The following is a 24,310-nucleotide window of genomic DNA, read 5'->3' on the forward strand; positions in this document are numbered from 1 at the left end:
CTACACTGATATATATAAATGGGAATGTATCAATACTGAATACTCCATTTAATAATTAACTTTTTAATACTAATCTAAAAACAAAGTAATTACTAGTGACTCTCCTGAGTCTATTTTGCAGAGAAGTTTTTCGAAGGAGGGTTTAATATTAGAAATAGATACTCAGTTTTTTTGTATATTGTCTCCGAAGCTGTCAACGTACAAAATGCGGCTTACAAAAAGTAGGATGTTGCAAATAGCAGTATACGAAATGTTCTTGTTTTCAGTGAAACAACTACCTATCCCTGCCCAAAATTCACAGAGCGATTTATCACTGATTTCTTTTGATTCCCCCTCCTTGCCGTGAAGTTTATGAAAATTTCTTCTTCGGGTGCTGAGTAATCTTCGGTGGTAGAGAAGAGCTGTGTCAATGCGTAACTGCTGTGCTATTTGAATGTGACAATTGGGTCAGTAAACGATGTTAAATCTGCTTCTTTTGATGGGCTATCACGAAGTAGAGATAATAAGCTTTGTTTACACTGAGGTGACACGTCGTGGGATAGCGATATACACACACATAGATAGCGGTACTATCGTGTACACAAGCTATAAAATGGCAGTGCGTTGCCGGATCTGTCATTTGTACTCGGGTGATTAATGTGAAAAAGTTTCCGAAGTGATTATGGTCGCATGCCCGGAATTAACAGAAACATGGAACATTCCATTTCGGAAATCGTTACGGAATGCAATAGTCAGGGATCCACACTGTCGAGAGCGTGCCGAGAATAACAAATTTCAGGCATTACCACTCACCACGGACAATGCAGTGGCCGACGGTCTTCACTTAGCGACCGAGAGCAGCGGCGTTTCCGCAGAGGTGACAGTGCTAACAGAAAAACAACACTGCGTGAAATAACCACGACGTACGCATCCGTTAGGATAGTGCTGCGAAATTTGGCGTTAATGGGCTACGGCAGCAGACGACCGTCGCGAGTGCCTTAACTTATAGCACGACATCGCCATTAGCGCGCCTCGTGGGATCGTGACCATATCTGTTGTACCCTAGATGGCAGGTTTCCGTAGCCTGGTCAGCCAAGTCCCGATTTCAGTTGGTAAGAGCTGATGGTAGTGTTAGAATGTGGCACAGACCTCACGAAGTCGTGGAACTAAGTTGTCAGTACGGCACTGCGCAAGCATAATGGCGTGGGCTGTCATCTGGTCCAAATGGACCGATCATTCACTGGAAGTGGTTATGTTCGGCTACTTTGATACCATTTGAAGCTATTCATGGTTTTCGTGTTCCAAAACAACGATCGAATTTTTATGGATGCCAATGCGTCATGTCACTGGGCTACAGTTGTCTGCGACTCGTTAAAAGAAGAACGTTCTGGACAGTGCGAGCGAATGATTTGGCCAAGCAGATCGCCCGACATAAATACCATCGAAAATTCGTGTGACGTAATAGAGGTCAGTTCCTGCGCAAAATTCTGCACCGTCAACACTTCCGAAATTATTGACGTCTACAGAGACTGCGTGACTCAAATTTCTGCAAGGGATTTCTAATGACTTGTTGAATGCATGGCACTAGAGTTAATTGACTACGCCGGGTGAAAGGAGATCCGACACGATACTAAGAGGTATCCCATGACTTTCGTAACGTCAAAGCTAAAGAGAAGAAAGTCTACTGCTGTAATGAATAGCAAAAACACATGGACTAAACATAGCTATTGTTCATATTTTATGGACTGTTTATAGTTTCCGTGTTGTCGATGTTATCCAAGCTGTCGAGGTAACATACGGACCTACCCAGTAATTTAGCATCTGATTTCGACAAACGCCTATGTATGTGGTGGGATCGCTCGTTAAAATATGCGAATGGTGTTCGCGGAGCTCGCAGCTATGTCTTGGTCGCGAAATATTGAAAGCTCCAGGAATGTTATTTTCGAATTTAATCAAGAAATAGTTTAAATGAGAATCTTTGCTCTTTTCGTAGACCGTAGTTCTAGAATGTTTACCGGTCTGAAAGTTCATAGTCTCGCTTCTGAGCAATCTCTGTAGACAAGGACGTTGAGCAATAATTTAATGTTATCATGCAGAAGTCCATTCATGTGTCACATTAACAATCAACAATGAACATGAACATGTACTCGTACTTCAGGCAGGAATGCCGAGTGCTGCATGGACAAAGACGAAAGGTTTACTTTGTTCCTTCAGGTGAACAACATCGAGCAGCGAATGAAGGTATGGGATACTGGTCACGTGAGCACCCACCGAGACTGCCAGCGGAGCAGTGGCGCAGGTTCATGGGCCTCTCTCGAGTGAGTGAGCACACGCTCCTCAACTTAGCGCACTCAGTCTCTGCACTTTTACGATAGCCGTTATGTATCTTGTGCTTGTATTTTGGTGAATAACTGGTGCTCCTATCTGTTTTTGCCGCCCACACTACCGTTTGCGTGTTATCGTGCTGTCAACTGTTGCCAGAACTTCTGACTGCCTGGCTAGTTTATAAACCTTGTCCACCAACGCCTAATAGAAGCTGGCCAACCAGGAGTGAACTTCCATTTCGTGATGTGTAATCGTACTCTGGGGGGCCCAATAAACCGCATTTTTATTCGTAAGATGTCATTTATCTGCTCGTAATCCAGCAAATTCACGTCCATAGACTCTTCAGTATAAGTTACTTATCTTTGCACCCAGAGTTAAGTGAACCTGTCGCCAGTGTGTGACAGATGTGCACATTACCCGCGTCAGAAATCACTAACTAGTAAACATTCCCTAGTGTAAAGAAACGATCTTGATTAAACTTGACGGGTATGTAGAGGGGGCAACATAATGCAATATGTAGTTTTTTTGTTTGTGCCCAATTCCACTTTTAAGAGGTAAAACACACCCTGAAAGGTAATTTGGCATATTAGGTTTAGAGGGAATTTCTCCTAAACGATGACATATAAAAGCAAATTTCCTAATAATTTGAAATTTTTGCAGAATACTCCACCATTAATAAAAAAATTGTTGAAACGTAAATTAAATTGTGAAAAACAGTTTGAAGCGTCTTACCCGAGGACAAGAAACTTATTCATCTGGTGACACTAAAGGGCTCGACGGCACAGGTGTATAGCTTTAGTACTCGTAGATTGCTTTCGATGTTGGAAGAACATAGAGATTTTCAGATCTAGTTCTGCTGAATGACGGATGTAAATCTCCATTTGAGAAACAATATAATCAAGCTGCAGTCACCAGTACATAATAAATTCACTTCGCCAAGGCTTGCCAATGCACTGAAATATACCTGATACGAATCAGGATATTCAGAGGCTCGCTCGTGGCAGTTTGAAATCCTGTGTTCTCCACCGTGTATATTAAGTAAAGAAATTTCGTTCATTTTAACAACGTTGTGTAAAAAGAAAATTTAAAAAAAATGTTGTTAAGCATTGCTTTGCAGATTACGTTTCTAATAATTTTGTATCAAAAATTAATGTAAAACTTCAAATAACATAAAACAAATGTAAGTAAAATTAATTAATTCAATAATGAATGTTTAGACATTTAGTTAGGTATGTTGAATATACTCACAGCACACTGTGTGCAGCTTATTTTCCAAATATGATATTTCAAAAACCACCTTTATTACATACGGAGGATTATGGCTTGAAAACTTTTTTCATTTGTGTTAGAGAAGTTTCACTTCTCCAAAATAATTAATCGTGGTGGGGTATTTTGTAAAATTTCAAATCATAAGTTGATTAGCCTATACTGTTTCAAAGAATGTGAATTACCTGTCAACTTTTGTATGAAAAACAGTTTCTATATATCACTGTTTTTAAAATATTCTTTCTGAACCTAATACGCCAAATTACCTTTCTGGGTGTGTTTTACCCTTAAAAGTGAAATAGGGCGCCTGCCGCGGTGGCCAAGCGGTTCTAGGCGCTTCAGTCCGGAACCGCGCGACTGCTACAGTCGCAGGTTCGAATCCTGCCTCGGGCATGGATGTGTGTGATGTCCTTAGGTTAGTTAGGTTTAACTAGTTCTAAGTTCTAGGGGACTGATGACCACAGATGTTAAGTCCCATAGTGCTCAGAGCCGTTTTTTTTTTTTTTTTTTTGGAAGGATGGTTGACTTCCGCCATTGTGACCCTGTCAACTTGAATGCAGAACTATAGACTGTTTAAATTTAAAGTTTGACGTAGAGTGAGTGAGTCAGTAACAATCCTACCGATTACCAAGCAATAGTTACGTGCCGCATAGTAAATCATCAATGGCGAAGTCAAATATATATATAGAGTGATAGACCACATAGCAAAAACAAAGTTACAATTTACTCACGGGTAAGTCTTGGTATCATCTCTAATTTCAAAATTTTTTGTCATCGTCATTTTGTGATAAGATTATCTCAAGACGTAATAAATTCCTCGACTCTCCTTGCGAATGGTCTGAGAATTTTAAAACTAAGGTAGCCATGTACTGTGGTAATTTCAAATTCCTCACCCAAGAGTCTTAAGAACCAAATACTAAATGAAGGAATACACGTTTTGATCCACCAGCTCTTACCTGAACAATAGCTCAGTCTGCTGCACATAAGCACCCCCCCCCCTGCGGGTCCGGGGATTAGAATAGGCCCGAGGTATTCCTGCCTGTCGTAAGAGGCGACTAAAAGGAGTCCATCCCCCTCACGGGGGTAGTTAGCGCCTGCGTCCGGAGACGGACGATCTTCACGAACTATAATCGTGGTCTTTTTGGTTCTAAACTTCTCGTTTCTTCCTTCCTTTTGTTGGTCCCTTTCTTTGCTCTTCTCCACCTCACTGTCTTCCTTACTCTTTCCCTTGACTTCTCCTTGCCTTCTCATTGCCTTTTTCTCTTTGCCTTCTCATTGCCTTTTTCTCCTTGCCTTCTCCTTGCCTTCTCATTGCCTTTTTCTCCTTGCCTTCTCATTGCCTTTTTCTCCTTGCCTTCTCATTGCCTTTTTCTCCTTGCCTTCTCATTGCCTTTTTCTCCTTGCCTTCTCATTGCCTTCTTCTCCTTGCCTTCTCTGGTCTCCGCCTCGGCGTTTGAGACAGTCTGTCCTCTTTCTCCCTCTCTCTCTTCTTTTTCCTCTTCTTCCTTCCTCCCTGTGCGTGTCTGAAGGCCGACCCACGCGTTCGCACGCGTAGCCGGTGACGGGGTAACGCGTAAGTCCCCGCCCTGGGTAGACATGTAAGGCACGCGCGTACCCCCTGGTAAAGGCCAGGCCCGGGGAGGGGTGATTGCCTGAGCTGATACCTTCTGACCATGCCGATTGGTCCCTCCGTCTGTTTCTCGGGAGGTGTGACCTGAGGTGTAAACATTCACCTAAGGCGGGAGTGCCCTCTGAGAGGGTCCCCACAAGGAAGGAGCGCGCCATCGGAGACGCTGGCAATCATGGGGGATTCCTCCGCAATGGATTCTACTCCATCGCTTTCGACTTCGACCCAAAAACGGAAACGTGACCAGCCAACAGTGACAAAAGTACTACCGCCTGCCCCACAGTTCCTCGTAGTTTCTCGCACTGAGGACGGAAAGGATTTTTCCTCTGTCAACCCTTTTGTTATTCAGAAGGGCGTTGATGCCATAGCCGGATCTGTCAAATCTTGTACCAGGTTGCGTAACGGCACCTTATTACTAGAAACTGAGAATGCCTTTCAGGCACAAAAACTGCTTCGGGCCACCCTCCTGTACACGTTCCCTGTCCGGGTGGAGGCCCACCGAACTTTGAATTCGTCTCGTGGTGTAGTGTATACTAGCTCCCTCGACGGATTGACTGACGAGGAGCTTCAATCTTTCCTCGCTGAGCAGGGCGTGACGGCTGTCCATCGGGTCATGAAAAAGGTCAACAACGACCTTGTACCGACCCGGACACTTTTCTTGACCTTCGATAGTGTTAAGCTGCCATCGCGCATCAAGGCGGGCTACGAGGTTATTTCTGTTCGCCCCTATGTCCCGACACCTACGCGCTGCTACCAGTGTCAGCGTTTCAATCACACTCGACAGTCTTGTTCCAATGCGGCTAAATGTGTCACTTGTGGCAGGGATGCCCATGAGGGTGACTGTCCACCTCCGTCTCCTCATTGTGTGAACTGTCAGGGTGACCATGCCGCATCCTCCCGCGACTGTCCTGTCTATAAGGACGAACGTTGCATCCAAGAAATTCGTGTCAAAGAGAAAGTGTCAACCTCGGCTGCTCGCAAGCTATTGGCTAGTAGGAAGCCCACGCTGCTCCCAGCGGGGAAATATAGTACTGTCCTCGCCTCTCCTCGGACTACCCGGGAGGTCGCAACCCGGACATGCGATCTGACCTTCAGCACCACGGTCGTCCGTTCGGCCAGTGCTAAGATCGCGCGGTCGACGTCTCCTCTTCCTCCCATCACACCACAGACACCAGCCACTTCCTCAGCTTCTGCTAAGTCGAAGACACCGAAGTCAGATGCACGGTCCTTCAAGAAGGAACCATCCCGTGCAGACTTCCTCCGTCCCTCGACCTCCCAGCCTTCGACCGATACTTCCACCAAACGTCCTTCCAAAAAGGCGCATAGGAAGCACAGTTCTCCTTCCCCGCCACGGCGCATCTCTTCTCCTGCGCCACCCAGCGGTTGCCGCCCCAGGCCGTCATCCGTTTCGCCTGGCCGCACCGCCGGTAGCCGTACATCTGGCCGTTCACCGGCGGAGGAAGCTCCCCCTCCCGGCCATCCTCCCGAGATGGCCGATGACCCTATAGACCCCATGGACGATGACTGTCCGCCTACTGCTAGCGGCGGCAGTGCTCGCTCGAAGCCAGGCCCTAAGCGGCCTTCGAGGTGACCCCTTCTCTCATCTTCCTTTTCTTACGATGGCACTTATTCACTGGAATATTCGCAGCATTCGCTCCAACCGAGAGGACTTGCAGTTGCTGCTCCGCTTGCATCGTCCGCTCGTCGTAGCCCTCCAGGAAACGAAGCTACGCCCATGCGATCACATTGCCTTGGCACACTACACCTCTGTGCGTTTTGACCTACCCCCTATGGTAGGTATCCCAGCTCATGGAGGGGTTATGTTGCTGGTCCGGGATGATATTTACTACGATCCCATCACGTTGCACACCGGCCTGCAGGCAGTTGCCATCCGCATTACTCTCCCCACTTTTACGTTTTCCTTTTGTACCGTTTACACTCCATCGTCATCTGCCGTTACCAGGGCAGACATGATGCAACTTATTGCTCAGCTACCTGCACCGTTTTTGTTAACTGGAGACTTCAATGCCCACCATCCCCTTTGGGGTTCTCCAGCCTCCTGCCCGAGGGGCTCCTTGTTAGCAGACCTTTTCAACCAGCTCAATCTTGTCTGCCTTAATACTGGCGCCCCTACTTTTCTTTCGGACACATCTCATACCTATTCCCATTTAGACCTCTCTATCTGTACTCCCCAACTTGCACGCCGGTTTGAGTGGTATGCACTTGCTGATACATATTCGAGCGACCACTTCCCGTGTGTTATCCATCTCCTGCAGCATACTCCCTCTCCGTGCTCCTCTAGTTGGACCATCTCCAAGGCAGACTGGGGGCTCTTTTCTTCCAGGGCGACCTTTCAGGATCAAACCTTCACAAGCTGCGATCGTCAGGTCGCACACCTCACGGAAGTCATTCTCGCTGCTGCTGAATATTCCATCCCTCACCCTACTTCTTCTCCACGTCGTGTACCGGTCCCCTGGTGGACTGCAGCATGTAGAGACGCTTTACGTGCTCGTCGACGTGCTTTACGCACCTTTAAACGCCACCCTACAGTGGCGAATTGTATTAATTATAAACGATTACGTGCTCAGTGTCGTCGTATTATTAACGAAAGCAAGAAAGCCAGCTGGGCTGCTTTCACAAGCACCTTCAACAGTTTTACTCTTTCTTCTGTTGTCTGGGGTAGCCTGCGCCGGCTATCTGGCACTAAGGTCCACTCCCCAGTTTCTGGCTTGAAGGTCGCGAATGAAGTCCTTGTGGCCCCTGAGGCTGTCTCCAATGCCTTCGGCCGCTTTTTCGCCGAGGTTTCGAGCTCCGCTCATTACCACCCTGCCTTCCTCCCCCGCAAACAGGCAGAGGAGGCTAGGCCCCCTGACTTTTGCTCCTCGAATTGTGAAAGTTATAATGCCCCATTCACCATGCGGGAACTCGAAACCGCACTTGGCCGATCACGGTCCTCCGCTCCAGGGCCTGATTCTATTCATATTCAGATGCTGAAGAACCTTTCTCCTGCGGGTAAAGGTTTTCTTCTTCGTACATACAATCGCATCTGGATTGAGGGACATGTTCCCGCATGCTGGCGCGAGTCTATTGTTGTCCCGATTCCTAAGCCGGGGAAGGACAAGCACTTGCCTTCCAGTTATCGACCTATCTCGCTTACCAGCTGTGTCTGTAAAGTGATGGAGCGAATGGTTAACTCTCGATTGGTTTGGCTGCTTGAGTCTCGACGCCTACTTACAAATGTACAATGTGGATTTCGTAGGCGCCGCTCTGCTGTTGACCATCTGGTTACCTTGTCGACCTTCATTATGAATAACTTCTTGCGGAAGCGCCCGACCGCGGCTGTGTTCTTTGATTTGGAGAAGGCTTACGACACCTGTTGGAGGGCGGGCATTCTCCGCACCATGCATACATGGGGCCTTCGCGGTCGCCTCCCTCTTTTTATTCGTTCCTTTTTAATGGATCGACAGTTCAGGGTACGTGTGGGTTCTGTCCTGTCCGACACCTTTCGCCAGGAGAATGGGGTGCCACAGGGGTCAGTTTTGAGCGTCGCTCTGTTCGCCATCGCGATCAATCCAATAATGGATTGCCTCCCAGCTGATGTATCAGGCTCCCTTTTTGTGGACGATTTTACCATCTATTGCAGCGCGCAGCGTACACGTGTCCTGGAGCGCTGTCTTCAGCGTTCTCTTGACCGTCTTTACTCCTGGAGTGTCGCCAATGGCTTCCGTTTTTCTGCCGAGAAGACGGTCTGTATTAACTTCTGGCGCTACAAAGAGTTTCTCCCACCGTCCTTACGACTTGGTCCCGTTGCTCTCCCAATCGTGGAGACAACCAAATTTTTAGGCCTTACCTTTGACAGGAAACTTAGCTGGTCTCCACATGTGTCATATTTGGCCGCCCGTTGTACCCGTTCTTTAAATGTCCTCCGTGTTCTCAGTGGTATGTCGTGGGGAGCGGATCGAACCGTCCTACTTCGTCTATATCGGTCGATCGTCCGCTCCAAGCTGGATTATGGGAGCTTTGTATACTCCTCTGCACGGCCATCCATCTTACGCCGCCTCAACTCCATACAACATCGGGGTTTACGACTTGCGATCGGAGCATTTTATACCAGTCCCGTAGAGAGTCTTCATGCTGACGCTGGCGAATTGCCGCTCACTTACCGGCGCGATATACTGCTTTGTCGGTATGCCTGTCGGCTACTGTCAATGCCCGACCATCCGTCTTATCGTTCCTTTTTTGACGACTCTCTCGACCGTCAATACGGGTTGTATGTCTCTGCCCTGCTACCCCCTGGAGTTCGCTTTCGTCGCCTCCTTCAACACCTTCATTTTTCACTCCCTGCAACCTTTCGAGAGGGCGAGAGCCACACGCCACCTTGGCTCCAGGCTCAGGTCCGCGTTCACCTTGACCTCAGCTCGCTCCCAAAAGAGGTCACCCCCAGTTCGGTCTACCACTCCCGTTTTTTGGAACTTCGTTCGAAGTTCATCACCATGACTTTCATTTATACAGATGGCTCTAAGACCAATGACGGGGTTGGGTGTTCCTTTATAGTCGGGGCACAAAGTTTCCAATACCGGCTCCATGACCATTGTTCGGTCTTCACAGCTGAGCTCTTTGCCCTCTACCAGGCTGTTCTTTACATCTGCCGCCACCGACATTCTGCTTATGTCATCTGCTCCGATTCCCTGAGCGCCATCCAGAGCCTCAGTGATCCGTACCCGGTTCACCCTTTCGTACACCGGATCCAACGCTCTCTTCAGCGGCTGGTGGACGTCGGTCCGCCGGTTAGCTTTATGTGGGTTCCCGGCCATGTCGGTATCCCTGGGAACGAAGCTGCAGATGCCGCGGCCAAGGCTGCGGTCCTCCAGCCTCGGACAGCTTCTTGTTGTGTCCCTTCGTCCGATCTTAGCAGGGTCATTTGTCGGCGCGTTGTGTCGCTGTGGCATGCCGATTGGGCTGCACTTACCGACAACAAGCTTCGGGCCTTAAAACCTCTTCCCGTGGCTTGGACGTCCTCCTCACGCCCTTCTCGGCGGGAGGAGGTCGTTTTAGCAAGGTTAAGGATTGGACACTGCCGGTTCAGCCATCGCCATCTGCTGACGGCTGCGCCGGCGCCGTTCTGCCCATGTGGGCACTTGCTGACGGTTAGACACATTTTAATGTCCTGTCCCGATCTTAACCAACTGCGCCTCGATCTTAACCTGCCTATTACTTTCGATGCCGTTTTAGCGGATGACCCACGAGCAGCTGCTCGTGTTCTTTGTTTTATCAATTTGACACACCTTGCTAAGGACATTTGATGAAGTTTTTTAATCCTATGCCTGTCAGTCTGTCTTTTATTGTGTTTTTCCTTTTAGTTGTTGTCAACTTGTGGCTCGCGGTGCATTTTTAGAGTAGTCAGGGCGCTAATGACCATTGAAGTTGTGCGCCCTAAAACCACAAAAAAAAAAAAAAAAAAAAAAAAAAAAAACATAAGCACCCTTCGCTGCAGAACAGCACGTGTTTATCATTACCGATTTATAAAGTAGTTAAGTTCCTGCTTTGGATGGTGACGCCTTTGTGAGAACTCCATATTTATTTACAATAACGACACGTTTCCAAAATGGTTCGAACGAAATGTTACGAATTGTATGAAATGAATGCGCGTTTTACATTATTTCACTATAGTGGATTCATTGTTACAGTATGACAAGATTGTCTGCCTGCCGCTGTGTCGCCACTTTGAAGTCCGCTGTGTGCTTTATCTCTCTCTCTCTCTCTCTCTCTCTCTCTCTCTCTCTCTCTCTGAGTTTTAATGGACTTTTGCTGTCAGACCACCGTACCCCTCGCGTCAGGAAGTTCCATATGCTTGACATCTCGGGGGAAATGAAAGCGCGACTAGCATGCGGCACGCGAATTCAGCAGGTGGATTCCTAGAAGCGACTGGTGATTACATTAACAGCCACGTACCCGTATGAATCAAATGTGCACAGTTTCATTTCCCGAGAGCCGTCGTTTTCTACGAAAACTGGCGGCTCTTTTTCCAGAATAAATTTTCCTGAATAGGCAAACATTGTTACTGCCGATTGTGGAATTGTGTGTAGATGATTTTGTCGCCATGACCTGGCGTCTAGTCCTAAACACAAAATATACTCTTGCACGTAAGAAGTAATTAAATGTTTCTAAACAAAAAGGATCAAGTGTTTTGTGAAGTGATTTGTCGAGTACTAAGAATAAATTAGATTAATATTAGACTCGCTTTTTGAATGATGCTCGGAATCACGTACAGCAGGTGAGGTGCCGATTGAGAATTTAAAGTTAAATATTTAGCTTATCATTATAGAATTGTAGAGTTCTAGAGAATATTTGTATGATGGGTTATGCAGACCGTGCAGCCTGTTGCTGGGTGGCCTTGGCATATTTCTATTACCAGGGCCCGAAGGTGTAAAAAAAAAGTCCCAACAACTTTTTTGGTCTCAATTTTCAATAGAGAATTTTTCATGTATCAGGAAAGAAGTGAGAAATCTTATTCCGCACCTCATGTGCTGTAGCTGATTCTGAGCATCATTCGAAGGTGCCTCAAATATTGCTCTGATCGGTTTCTTTTCTTATTTTTAGACAAAGAATTTTAGAAACCTTGGCACTTTCATACTTTAAAATAAAAGTTTTGTTCAGAAAGCTGTTCTCAGAATGTAGAGAGTTTAGTACTTGGTTCGAAGGAAGTCAATTAGTTAAATATCATACCAATGTAACTTTCTAAACGAAAAATGACTAGGGCTAGAAGAGATGAACTTAGCCACATCATTTGCATACGTATCAGCAGCTGTTAGTGAAATATTTTTTTCTACAGCCACTAATTTTTTCTAGATTACTTCCAAGCAAATAAGTTTTTTTCCATCTCTACTTCACGCTGGCTAGTTTGGTACACCACGAAATTCAGACAAAAACCCAGTGTGTAAGATACAGGGCGTCATGTTTTCATTAGTCAAACATTTGACTAAAACCAACAGTTCGTAATGCAATTTTGTCATATGATGACATGGTTGAAGACTGTGGCTGTTATTTGAAAACAAATGTTGGTGTTGAGACAGCAACACTGACAACAACGCCACCATGTTGAATGAGTTTCGTGCACCCACAGGACGTCTGTTAAGACTCAAACTGTGAGCAATAGGCTGCATGATGCGCAACTTCGATCCCGACGTCAATAGCGAGGTCCACCTTAGCAACCACGGCAGCATGTACCGCGGTACAGATGGGCCCAACAACATGTCGAATGGACCGATCAGGATTGGCATCACGTTCCCTTCACTGATGAGTGTGGCATACGCCTTCAACCAGACAATCGTCGGAGACGTGTTTGGAGGCAACCCCGTCAGGCTGAACGCCTGAGCCACACTGGCTTCCTTCAGGATAACAACATCGTTCGACTAGTGGCCAGCATGTACTCTAAACATGAACTCTATCGAACATGCCTGGGATAGATTGAAAAGGGCTGTTTATGGACGACGTGACCCACCAGCCACTCTGAGGGACCTATGCCCAATCGCCGTTGAGCAGTGGGACAATCTGGACCAACCGTGCCTTGATGAACTTTTGGATAGTATGCTACGACGAATACAGGTATGCATCAGTGCAAGAGGACGTGCCACTAGTTATTAGATGTACCGGTGTGTACCGCAATCTGGACCACCATCTCTGAAGGTCTCGCTATGTAGTGGTACAACATGCAATGCGTGGTTTTCATGAGCAATAAAAAGAGCTGAAGTGATTATGTTGATCTCTATTCCAACTTTCTGTACAAGCTCCGAAACTCTCGGAACCGAAGTGATGCGAAACTTTTTTTGATGTGTGTAGTTTCCTGGACATCTTGTAGGTTCAACAACAGCGTGTCGGTGATGGCTGGTTAGTAGCGACCCGCCCGGCTTCGTAATGGTAGCACGAGGTATCTTCTGCCGTGAGACTTCTCAAGCGTAGCAGTGGTAAATTCTGAACATCGAACTTCCTCGCGAATCGGTGAGTGTATTACCGAAAACTGTCGTCATTGCCACAGTAGTTCCTGACATAAATCTTAAAATGTAGATATAAAAACGCAACTGGAGACGGATTTTCGCCATCTATACGTACCACTAAATGTCACCAAATTCTCAAGTTTTTCCCTTGCTGTTACATTTTAATATGATAGAAAACTTAAATTCCGCTTATAGTACTTGCTTTCGAACGTTTCTTATTCGTTAGTTTCAAAAACAGATTTACACACATTACTTACGAAAAAATGTCTCAACTATCGGCGTAAGTTTTAGAATAAATTTCCTTCCTTGAATACTGGCTCTGAGCACTATGGGACTTAACTGCTGTGGTCATCAGTCCCCTAGAACTTAGAACTACTTAAACCTAACTAAGCTAAGGACATCACACACATCCATGCCCGAGGCAGGATTCGAACCTGCGACCGTTAGCGGTCGCGCGGTTCCAGACTGTAGCGCCTAGAACCGCTCGGCCACCCCGGCCGGCAAATACTTTCAAAGCCAAAATACATAGATGGGCAAGTATGTATAGTTGGTGTCTGAATATCATTTAGTCACAAGAAATTTTCCAATTTTTGATTCTGAATAAGACACTCTAGTGTCAAAGCTTTAAAACCAAAAAGTTTGTCTGGTTTCGTCTTAACACTCTAAAGTTATTTCAGCTACTCTCGAAAAGTAACCCAACAATCGATATGCACTAAATGGTTTAAAAGTGCACAGTACATTTCGAATGTTATTCAGTCTATCTTCCGATGTTAGCTCTCTGTTCTAGCGATTAGTGCTTCTAGAATTAACATGAACATAGATATTTCGGTAGATATCTCTTACTTTTTGGAGAGCATCGATACGGAACGCTAAGCTTTGAGGTCGATGTCACTGGCTGCTTTCGTAAAATATACGCTCCCGTTTCCTATTCCATTCACGGATGGTAATGCGGCAACACTGATAGAGGGCACCGCACTATTTGAACCCAAATTTGTGTCGCGGATCATTAGGTGAGCGGGAGTGGTGTCCTTGAATTTGCTAAATGTGTCATTATGAAGTCCTGGCGACTATTTTATACTAAATATCTGGTATAAGCTTCAACAGACAAACCAGTCCATGTGTGAGGAAGACATACAGTGAAACAGGCTGCTTACGTGATGTGTATGTCATTTGATTTTTCTGTACAGATCGGAAAGTGATCATGTATTGGATGAATCCGACCTCCACTGAAACAATTTTGGATGTTGTTCAGGGGTATTTTAAGGATTTTGGTGTAACAAACCCGTGGCCTCCGACGGGGCGTTAGAGAAATTAATTTCATCGGATTCCTACAATTCAAACGCCGTAGGTATGCGCTATGTGTCATGTTTAAACATTGTTTCATTCAGTCAGTCCATTCATCCATGTGATAAATAACAGACCAGTTTCCAAGTATATTGTACTGATTGAGATTACAACTCGTAGTTCTTAAAAAGCAAGTAATCGCCCTAATTCCCATTAACAAGAGAATTATCAGTACCAATAATCTCTACCTCGTGGACGTTATAAAATGTAAATAATTATGAAACATACACACACAACCTACAAAACTCAGTTAATTAGTACGAACGTCTGAAATTATCGTATTTTGCTCTAATTATTAACGCAGTGGTGTTCAGTTTTCGTGTGTTAGCCAAAGTGCCTGAAACGAGTCTGGAAAAATGGGAAACTACTGTTATCCATATGTATAACAGATGAATGTAACGAAAGTCACTAACTTTGAAAGTAATTAAAAAAATTTGCTGTATTATGCAACCCAGGTCACAACAAATCAAATGGTGAGAGATTTAAAACATTCCCAGCGAACAGTGGTCCATAAAATTTCGGGCGAACTGCCGGGTATCTGCAGCTTGTTTCAGGTGAATACTCACCCGACGATGGCCAAAAGATTCTGCGCTGAAATATCGTGGCAACAAATTGTAGCCATCCGGCACTAAGCCCGAAATTTTATGAAAAATCAAAAGATACTTTCTGTGTAAAAGACAGTATTACTGCTGATACTACTAAAAAGCTATCTTCAAATACATTTCGAAAACATGGTAGGAGAGTTAGGTTTAATTTCATCTTCATGTAATTATATAGACTATAAAGTTCTGCATATTTGATGTAAACTTCTGTGATAACATTACTTTTTGACTGAATAGCATGTTTGAAACTGAAGAGTATTTAAAACAATTTTGTACGTTAAGAATTTTTAACATCGTGCAGCCTCATCAGCAACTGTGATAATTAAACATATAACACGTCACCCTCAGTTCCAAATAGAAACCAAGCTTTACCTAGGTTTCAGCCAAAATAAATTGGCCTTCTTCGGAAGCTATTGACACTAAACTATTGCGTGCCAATGTTTGGCCAGACAGGGAGAGCCCTCCCAGCTAGATATAAAGAACATATACCCACGAAAAGTGGTGATGGCACGCGTGGTTCGACTTACGCCGAGCACCTTGTTCAATTGGCCCATGCTCCCAATCCACCAAAGAACACAGAGCTATTAAATTGCGAGTTTAAAGGCACTAGGCTTGACATCCTTGAGGAGTTGGAAATCTTTAAACACCTTATTATGCTTATCCATTACGGATATTTTAGAACCGTGACTGTATATTAATGTAAATAAGATATACACAACTGCAACCAGTCACTTTTTTCAATAATAATGCTTTATTACATTAACCGGTTTTCGAACTCTTTCAGGTTCATCTTCAGATGATTTCGGGAGGATCCGGGAAGTTACATCATTACTGGTAGTAGCATAATGCTGGGTGCTGGTTCTATGGCAGAAAGATGAGTCACGCTTTAATGTATCGCCATGGCTATAGCTTATCTGTCGATATGGATGTAAATTTAGTTTTTACTTACTGCGACAGTATAGGCGGCTTTTTTCGTATCTGTCTGCCTCCACTTTGATGTCCAGAACACTTTCACACGAACTATTCACTGTTAAAGTGTGAACTAATATAGTTCGTGTGAGTGTTCTGGACATCAAAATGGAGGCAGACAGATACGAAAAAAGCCGCCTATACTGTCGCAGTAAGTAAAAACTAAATTTACATCCATATCGACAGATAAGCTATAGTCATGGCGATACATTAAAGTGTGACCCATCTTTCTGCCATAGAACCAGCACCCAGCATTATGCTACTACCAGTAATGATGTAATTTCCCGGATCCTCCCGAAATCATCTGAAGATGAACCTGAAAGGGTTCGAAAACCGGTTAATGTAATAAAGCATTATTGAAAAAAGTGACTGGTTGCAGTTGTGTATATCTTATTTACTTTAAACACCTGTTGCTCGATAAAGAAAACCTACTTAATGACCAGCTACAATTGAGAAATAAAAACTTTTTCGAAGGTTTTTCAACCTTTGCTTCACCGGCCCTGATGTTACGTTGCCTTTGCAGTCGCCGACGCCTGACTCCACTTTCTTTAATCGAATATTAATATATTCAAAATTGAGGAATAATTTTGCCGAATAATAGCTAGTCTTTCTTACGGGCTCCGAATCCGTTTATAGGGTTCTCGTTCTCCTCAGATGTAAGTTCTGTTAAATATTACGCCATTAACAATTTTAATGGTTATATTAATCCCAATCCTAACGTAAAGGTAGCTACTGTTAAGCACCTACATTTGCACGCTCGCATGCGCATGTCTATCAGCGGTGCTCGGTACACAGCTGCTTGCTGCGATTAGTTCCAGCGCAGCTCTCGCGGCTTACCGAACTCGTCCGCGCAGCTAAGTTCAAAAAATGGCTCTGAGCACTATGGGACTTAACAGCTGAGGTCATCAGTCCCCTAGAACTTAGAACTACTTAAACCTAACTAATCTAAGGACATCACACGCATCCATGCCCGAGGCAGGATTCGAACCTGCGACCGTAGCGGTCGCGCCGTTCCAAACTGACGTGCCTAGAACCGCTCGGCCACTTCGGCCGGCTTCAGCTAAGTAATGTAGAATTATGACTGGGTGCTACGGTGCTATAGTTTATACTTGATATGGCCAAACTTTGGAATGCAACAGTTTAGTGTCAATAGCTTCTGAAGAAGACCAAATTATTTTGGTTGAAACCTAGGTAAAGATTGGCTTCTATTTGCAACTGAGGCTGACGTGTTATATGTTTAATGTTGTACGTAGTGAAATAATTTTTAATACCTAAATATTGTTCTTTCAACAATGGGGTGATTGTTCGAAAGCCTATGTAAGAGCGGGACTGTTTAGACCGGTTGGATACTCACAATGCTGGTGGCGGTGTGTGCCCGCAGGAGCGCGCCGGAGTGCTGACGTGATGGCCTGGTAGCCTGCAGCCGGCAGCCGAGGACTCCGCGATGCTGATGCTGTGCTACGTGCTGGGGGGCGTGGCGCTGCTCGTGCTCACGCTCTACCTCACGCTCGAGTTCCACTACTTCATGCGCATGGCCATCAGCGTCCTCATCGCCAGGTTCTTCAAGTCAAAGGTCGCCATCCTCGACGAGACCTACACCTATGGTGAGCATGTCTAAATTCGTCAAATGGATATGTAAAAGACGCATCGCCGCGCGGGATTAGCCGAGCGGTCTGAGGCGCTGCAGCATAGACTGTGCGGCTGGTCCCGGCGGAGGTTAGTCCTCCCTCGTGCGTGTGCATGGTTCCAAACTGAAGTGCCTAGAACCGCTCGCCACCTCGGCCGGCTTCAGCTAAGTAATGTAGAATTATGACTGGGTGCTACGGTGCTATAGTTTATACTTGACATGTGCGTGTGTGCGTGCGTGCGTGTGTCCGTGCGTCCGTACGATAATTTAGGTTAAGTAGTGCGTAAGCTTAGGGACTGATGACCTTAGCAGTGCCATAAGATTTCACACACATTTTTGAAAAGACGCATCATAACATCTAAAACAGTCAAGGTCAGATACACTCTAAGGCAAAAGAAAGCACCAGAAGGAATTATCCGTGAAGGGCTGAAATGTGTAGATCTGATGTACACCTACAGATAACAGAGGATAATTCCAAAAAACTTGTTTGATTTAATCAAGAGAAGGAGAAGACAAACTGAGCAAGTCAGTAGCGCGTTCGTCCACCTCTGGCCCTTATGCAAGCAGTTATTCGGCTTGACATTATTTATTGATAGTTTCTGGATGTCCTCCTGAGGGATACCGTGCGAAATTTTGCAAATAGTGCGTTAGATCATTGAAATTCTAAGCTGTCTGTAGGGACCTACTTGTAAATTTACAAAAGTTCTCAACTGGGGAGAGATCCGGCAAACTCGCTACTAGGGCAGCGTTTGAAAAACTCAAAGACGAGCACTAGAAGCTCTCACCGTGTACGAGCTGGAACTGTCTTGCTGAAATGTAAGTCTGGTATGGCTTGCCATGAAGGGCAGCAGAACTGATTGTTAGAATACCGTCGACGTATCACTGTAGTGTAAGGGTGCACCAGATAATCAAAGTTGTTCTGCTGTGAAAAGAAATGGCACTCAAAGCCATCACTCCTGGTGGTCAGGCTCTCATTGGGGCTCAGTTCGAAGTGGTACTCAGCACTAAAGACTAATCTACACTCGTGCTCATAAATTAAGATTAATTGCGCAATGTGGTGGCACTACACAAAACTGGCCCTAATAACAGAGGCACATAGGGAATACACAAGACACAGATCTGTAAGTCCACGGTATTGGTGATTAATTGAGAAAACCGTCCCGAAACACATGTGCTAGAAAACGCCACGGTTTCCTGCGCGTATACCCCGACATCAGTATGGGATATGATCACCATGTACACATACACAGGCCGCACAACGTGTTGGCGTACTCTGGATCAGGTGGTCGAGCAGCTACTGGGGTATAGCCACCCATTCTTGCACCAGTGCCTGTCGGAGGTAGGGGTTTGAAAACGTGCAGCGATACGTCGACCGAGAGCATTCCAGACGTGCTCGATGGAGTTTGTCTGAAGAACAGGCAGGCCACTCCATTCCCCTGATATCTTCTGTTTCAAGGTACTCCTCCACGATGGCAGCTCCGTGAGGCCATGCGTTATCATCCATCAGGAGGAAGGTGGGGCCCACTGCACCCCTGAAAAGACGGGCATACTGGTGCAAAATGACGTCCCGATACACCTAACCTTTTACAGTACAAAGACATGCAGGGGTTAGGTGCACCAATCATAATCCCATCCCACACCATCAAACCACGACCTCCATACAGGTCCCTTTCCTGGTTCCTGGTAGATGAAAACCCTGCGAGAATCACTGTTCAGACTATACCTGCACTCGTCAGTGAACATAACCTGGGACCACTGTTCCAATGACCATGTACCATGTACTGTGTTCTTGACACTAGGCTTTACGGTCTCTCCTGTGACTAGTGGGCAGTGGAATGCACGTTGCATGTCTCCGGGCGAATAAACCATGTCTGTTCAGTCTTCTGTAGGCTGCGTGTCTGGAGAAAACTGTTTCAGTGGCTGCAGTAAGGTCCAGAGCAAGGCTACCTGCAGTACTCCGTGGCCGTCTGCGGGCACTAATGGTGAGATATTAGTCTTCTTGTGGTGTTGTACACTGTGGACATCCAGTACTGTAGTACCTGGACACGTTTCCTGTCCGCTGGAATCGTTCTCATAATCTTGAGATCACACTTTGTGGCACACGGATGGCCCTTGCTATGACCTGCTGTGTTTGACCATCCTCCAGTCGCTCTAGTATTCTACCTCTCATAACGTCATCAATATGTGTTCTTTGAGCCATTTTCAACACAGTCACCATTAGCACGTCTGAAAACGTCTGCACACTTACTCGCTGCACCGTACTCTGACATGCAACAACACACTTCTGCTGCCAGCGCCACCGTGCGTCGACCGCAGGTCAAATGCAACGCATAGTCATACCCCGAGGTGATTTAAACCCGCAAACCGCCCACCAGAGCGCTGTTTCACCATGTATCACCGTGTATCAGCATTATCCTAAATTCATGAGTGTAGTTCAGTCAATGCGTTTCCAGACCGCAGACTTGTCTAGAGATTCCCCAGGCAATGGTGCGATACCAACCTGACTGTCTCCGCCATGTGCTCCGACAACCAGGAATGACGGACTGGGGTGCCGTTTTTTTTTGGTTTTTTTTCGTAACACAACCCCTTTGGTTGTCATCCGCGGTACGCTTACAGCAAGCGGTATGACTAAGATATTCTACAGCCCGTTTGTTGCCCTTCATGACAAGTCACCTTGGGTTCTCGTATCAGTAAGATAATGCCCGCCTGCACACGGCAAGAATTTCTACTAGTCTTAGCGCTTGCCAAACCCTGGCCTGGCCGCAGCATCGTCCAATCCCTCCCCAATTGAGAAAGTTAGAACCAATATGGACAAGGACCTCCAACCAGCTAAGTACTTTAATCTTCCGCGCCAATTGGACAGAACTTGGCACGAGCCTCAGGAGAACATCAAACTACTCTCAAGCAGTGCTGAATCTAGTAACTGCTTGCACAAGGGTCAGTTGTGGACCAACGCGTTACTGACTTGCTCAATTTGTGAAGATATTTCTCCTGAATGTTATTCAGTTTTTTGAAATTGTAATCATTTCTTTATCTGCAGATTTATGCAGATGTACATCACATCTACCGATTTCGTTCCATTCTGATAATCCCTTCGTAGTGCGTCGTTCATGTCTTAGTGTGTCTGAGAATGGGTGGTTACCAGCCACTGCTGACATCAGTATGAAATATTTCTAGCTAGCCCAAATCCATACTAGTAAAAGACTAAAACACCACCCGGTTCCATTTGCTGGTGACAGTGACAAAAATTCTCTTTTCAGTATGTCATAGAATTACTGAGTTTAAAAAATTTAAAGGGTGTCATCTGTTCAGAAAGAGCTACATCTTGCGTTAAAGGCTCAACACAAGAAGACAAGCATTTAAGTTAGAAACTGTACAAGGTGGTCCATTGATAGTGACTGGGCCAAATATCTCACAAAATAAGCATCAAACGAAAAAACTACAAAGAACTAAACTCGTCTAGCTTGAAGGGGAAAACCAGATGGCGCTATGGTTGGCCCGCTAGACGGCGCTGCCATAGGTCAAACGGATATCAACTGCGTTTTTTAAATAGGAACCCCATATTTATTACATATTAGTGCAGTACGTAAAGAAATATGAATGTTTTAGTTGGACCACTTTTTTCGCTTTGTGATAGATGGCGCTGTAATAGTCACAAACATATATGTACGTGGTATCACGTAACATTCCGCCAGTGCGGACGGTATTTGCTTCGTGATATATTGCCAGTGTTAAAATGGACCGTTTACCAATTGCGGAAAAGGTCTATATCGTGTTGATGTATGGGTATTGTGAGCAAAATGCCCAACGGGCGTGTGCTATGTATGCTGCTCGGTATCCTGGACGACATCATCCTAGTGTCAAGACCGTTCGCCGGATAGTTAGGTTATTTAAGGAAACAGCAAGTGTTCAGCCACATGTGAAACGTCAACCACGATCTGCAACAAATGATGCCCAAGCAGGTGTTTTAGCTGCTGTCGCAGCTAATCCGCACATCAGTAGCAGACAAATTGCGCGAGAATCGGGAATCTTGAAAACGTCGGTGTTGAGAATGCTACATCTACATAGATTGCACACGTACCATATTTCTATGCACCAGAAATTGCATGGTGACGACTTTGAACGTCGTGTACAGTTCTGCCATTGGGCACAAGAGAAATTACGGGACGATGACAGATTTTTTGCAAGCGTTCTATTTAGCAACGAAGCGTCATTCACCAACAGCGGTAACGTAAACCGGCATAATATGCGATATTGGGCAACTGAAAATCCAAGATGGGTGCGACAAGTGAATGATGCTAATACTGCAATTTAGCGTTCTTACTAAGTACGATCAATTAGAGATGGTCGCTTTAATATTGAACATTTGAGTCCACATGCGTCTACGTTTATTCATTCCTTGCTTCCAGATCGTAAAACGTTTCTACACGCCTCTTGCCTTGATGCTGCGCACAAGCTCCGCTGTTTTTTGCCTTCTTGCGGAGCGCAAGGAAATTTCTCTAATAACCTGCTAGATCCCTGCTGGGGAGCAATTTGAAACTTATCACTGCGGAACGAAACGGAAGTCGTAAAATAGTCACGTAATTACTAACACGCCACCAGTAGTGTCATTGTGATACGAGCATTGCGTCTAGTAAGTACGGCATGTAGAACGGTTTCGTCAGCTGGTTCGTTCTGAGGTGAAGCATTGCCAGAGCCGGTAGCTCTTGCGTCGCGTCTTGTCTGGCAATACTGGGAGCAATAGTTGGCCACCAAAGGGTCACACCCTTGAATCTGATTCGCGTGTTACAGCTCGATCCAGAGTAGGTTTAGCCATCCACGGCTAGTGACAGTTTCAATGAAATCTTTTTGAGTATTATGACGACCATCTGATAAGGACAGCTGCAAAGACAGTCGAAATGTTGGTTTGAGTTTTGTAGTTCTATTCAGCGTTATTGTCAGTAATATACTTTTTAACTATAAGGGGCGTTGAAAAAGAAACAAGCCGGGCGCATAATTACAGAGCCCAGTACCTGTATGTTAGAAGTATTGACCCTGGCTGTTGAGACACTTGTCCCACTGTGACACAAGGCGTGAATGGCTGTCTCATAAAATTCCCGGGACTGCGATATTAACCAGTTCCGCATGTACAGCTGGACGTCGTCGCCCGAGGTGAATCGTTTGACCCTATGCTGACGTTCTTCTTTGACCAAGATGGCCCCCCTTCTGATTCACTTCCTGCAGCACGGGACAACAGTGAATGCCCAGCGTTACTCGCAAACCTTGACCACCCTTCGCCAAGCGATCAAATCAAAGCGACCAGACAATCTCACCCGTGGGGTCATTCTGCTCCACGACAGTGCAAAGCCTCATACGGCCAACACAGTCGCGGCACTCCTGCAGAAATTCAAATGGGAGGTACTCGGCCACCCTCCATACAGTCTGGACCTCTCTCTCCCTGTGATTACGCCATTTTTGGCCCCCTTAAAAAGGCTCTGAGGGGCAAACGATTCACCTCGGACGACGCCGCCCAGCTGTACGTGCGGAACTGGTTAACATCGCAGCCCCTGGAATTTTATGAGAGCCATTCGCAGCCTTGTCACAGTGGGACAAGTGTCTCAACAGCCAGGGTCAATACTTTTAACATACAGGTACTGGTTTCTGTAATTATGCCTCCGGCTCGTTTCTTTTTGAACGCCCCTTATATTAGACTAAAATATTTATTTTCCTTGGTCGTACGGGCCATTTCTATTTCTAAGACCTCTTATAGAACTTCGTAAGGTCTTACTTCTTTGTCTTCAACATTCATTCAGTTGTGGATATCATATTGAAATCAAAAGCTCTTTTCGATTAAATGTGCTGATTATCTTTTGCTACTGTTTAAACATTTGATCTGAGGTCAACGTCATTGATATAGCTGTCAAGATTTTATTCTCCTTAAGAGAGCCTGTATGATTCTTTTTATTTGATGTAATCTCTTGCCCGAGATCGTTATTGAGTGCAGTTAATACAGTGTTAATGCGCTTGATATACTGTTAGTCATTGAAATCTCATTATTTCATCTCATCTTCACTGACGAGACGTCGGTATGGAGTCAGAGTTGCACCAAGGGCCAGAACGTCAGATAACGTCTCCCAGCCAAAAAGTCATACGTTCATTTCTTTTTATTCAGATACTCTACAGAAATGCCTTCTAAGACTTGGATGACTGCGTTAGATGATACAATATTTGTCACACATCTTGTCGGTGGGTACTATCAGAAAGCATTATTTTTACTTCTCTACTTTAGCAGGCGTTTCCACTTACCAGCAGTTGGCTGTTCTCAGGCACCACAAATTTCTATCTTGCTCTTCCTCTTCAGACTCACTCCTCCTTTCCATGGTTTTAGCTTTAGTTCCGGTTCACTTTGCCCGCGTCCTCTCTGGACTGCTCCTCCCTGCCAGAGAAGAGTTGAGCAAACACTACCCACTGCCGTTATGGTTGTTCCTCCATCCGTCGAAATGTTCATACCATCACGATCCTATCTGGACAGGTTCCACCGCATCAATCTCCATTCTTACATACCCATTCCTCAGTCGATCCAAGCGAGTCGCCCTCA

The 24,310-nt window shown here is 45.5% G+C and overlaps 1 protein-coding gene across 1 annotated transcript in view; it reads left to right on the forward strand.

Moving 5' to 3' along the window:
* LOC126175853 (protein THEM6-like) overlaps positions 1-24,310 on the forward strand; it is a 215,318-nt gene that overhangs the window by 89,270 nt on the left and 101,738 nt on the right. Inside the window, exon 2 of the mRNA XM_049922859.1 lies at positions 17,488-17,710. Coding sequence (XP_049778816.1) covers positions 17,551-17,710 — 160 coding nt within the window. The 5' untranslated portion in view covers positions 17,488-17,550. The remainder of the gene's footprint in view (positions 1-17,487; positions 17,711-24,310) is intronic.

This window comes from Schistocerca cancellata, chromosome 3 (genome assembly GCF_023864275.1).
Source record: "Schistocerca cancellata isolate TAMUIC-IGC-003103 chromosome 3, iqSchCanc2.1, whole genome shotgun sequence".
In the NCBI taxonomy this organism is placed as follows: Eukaryota; Metazoa; Arthropoda; class Insecta; order Orthoptera; family Acrididae; genus Schistocerca; species Schistocerca cancellata.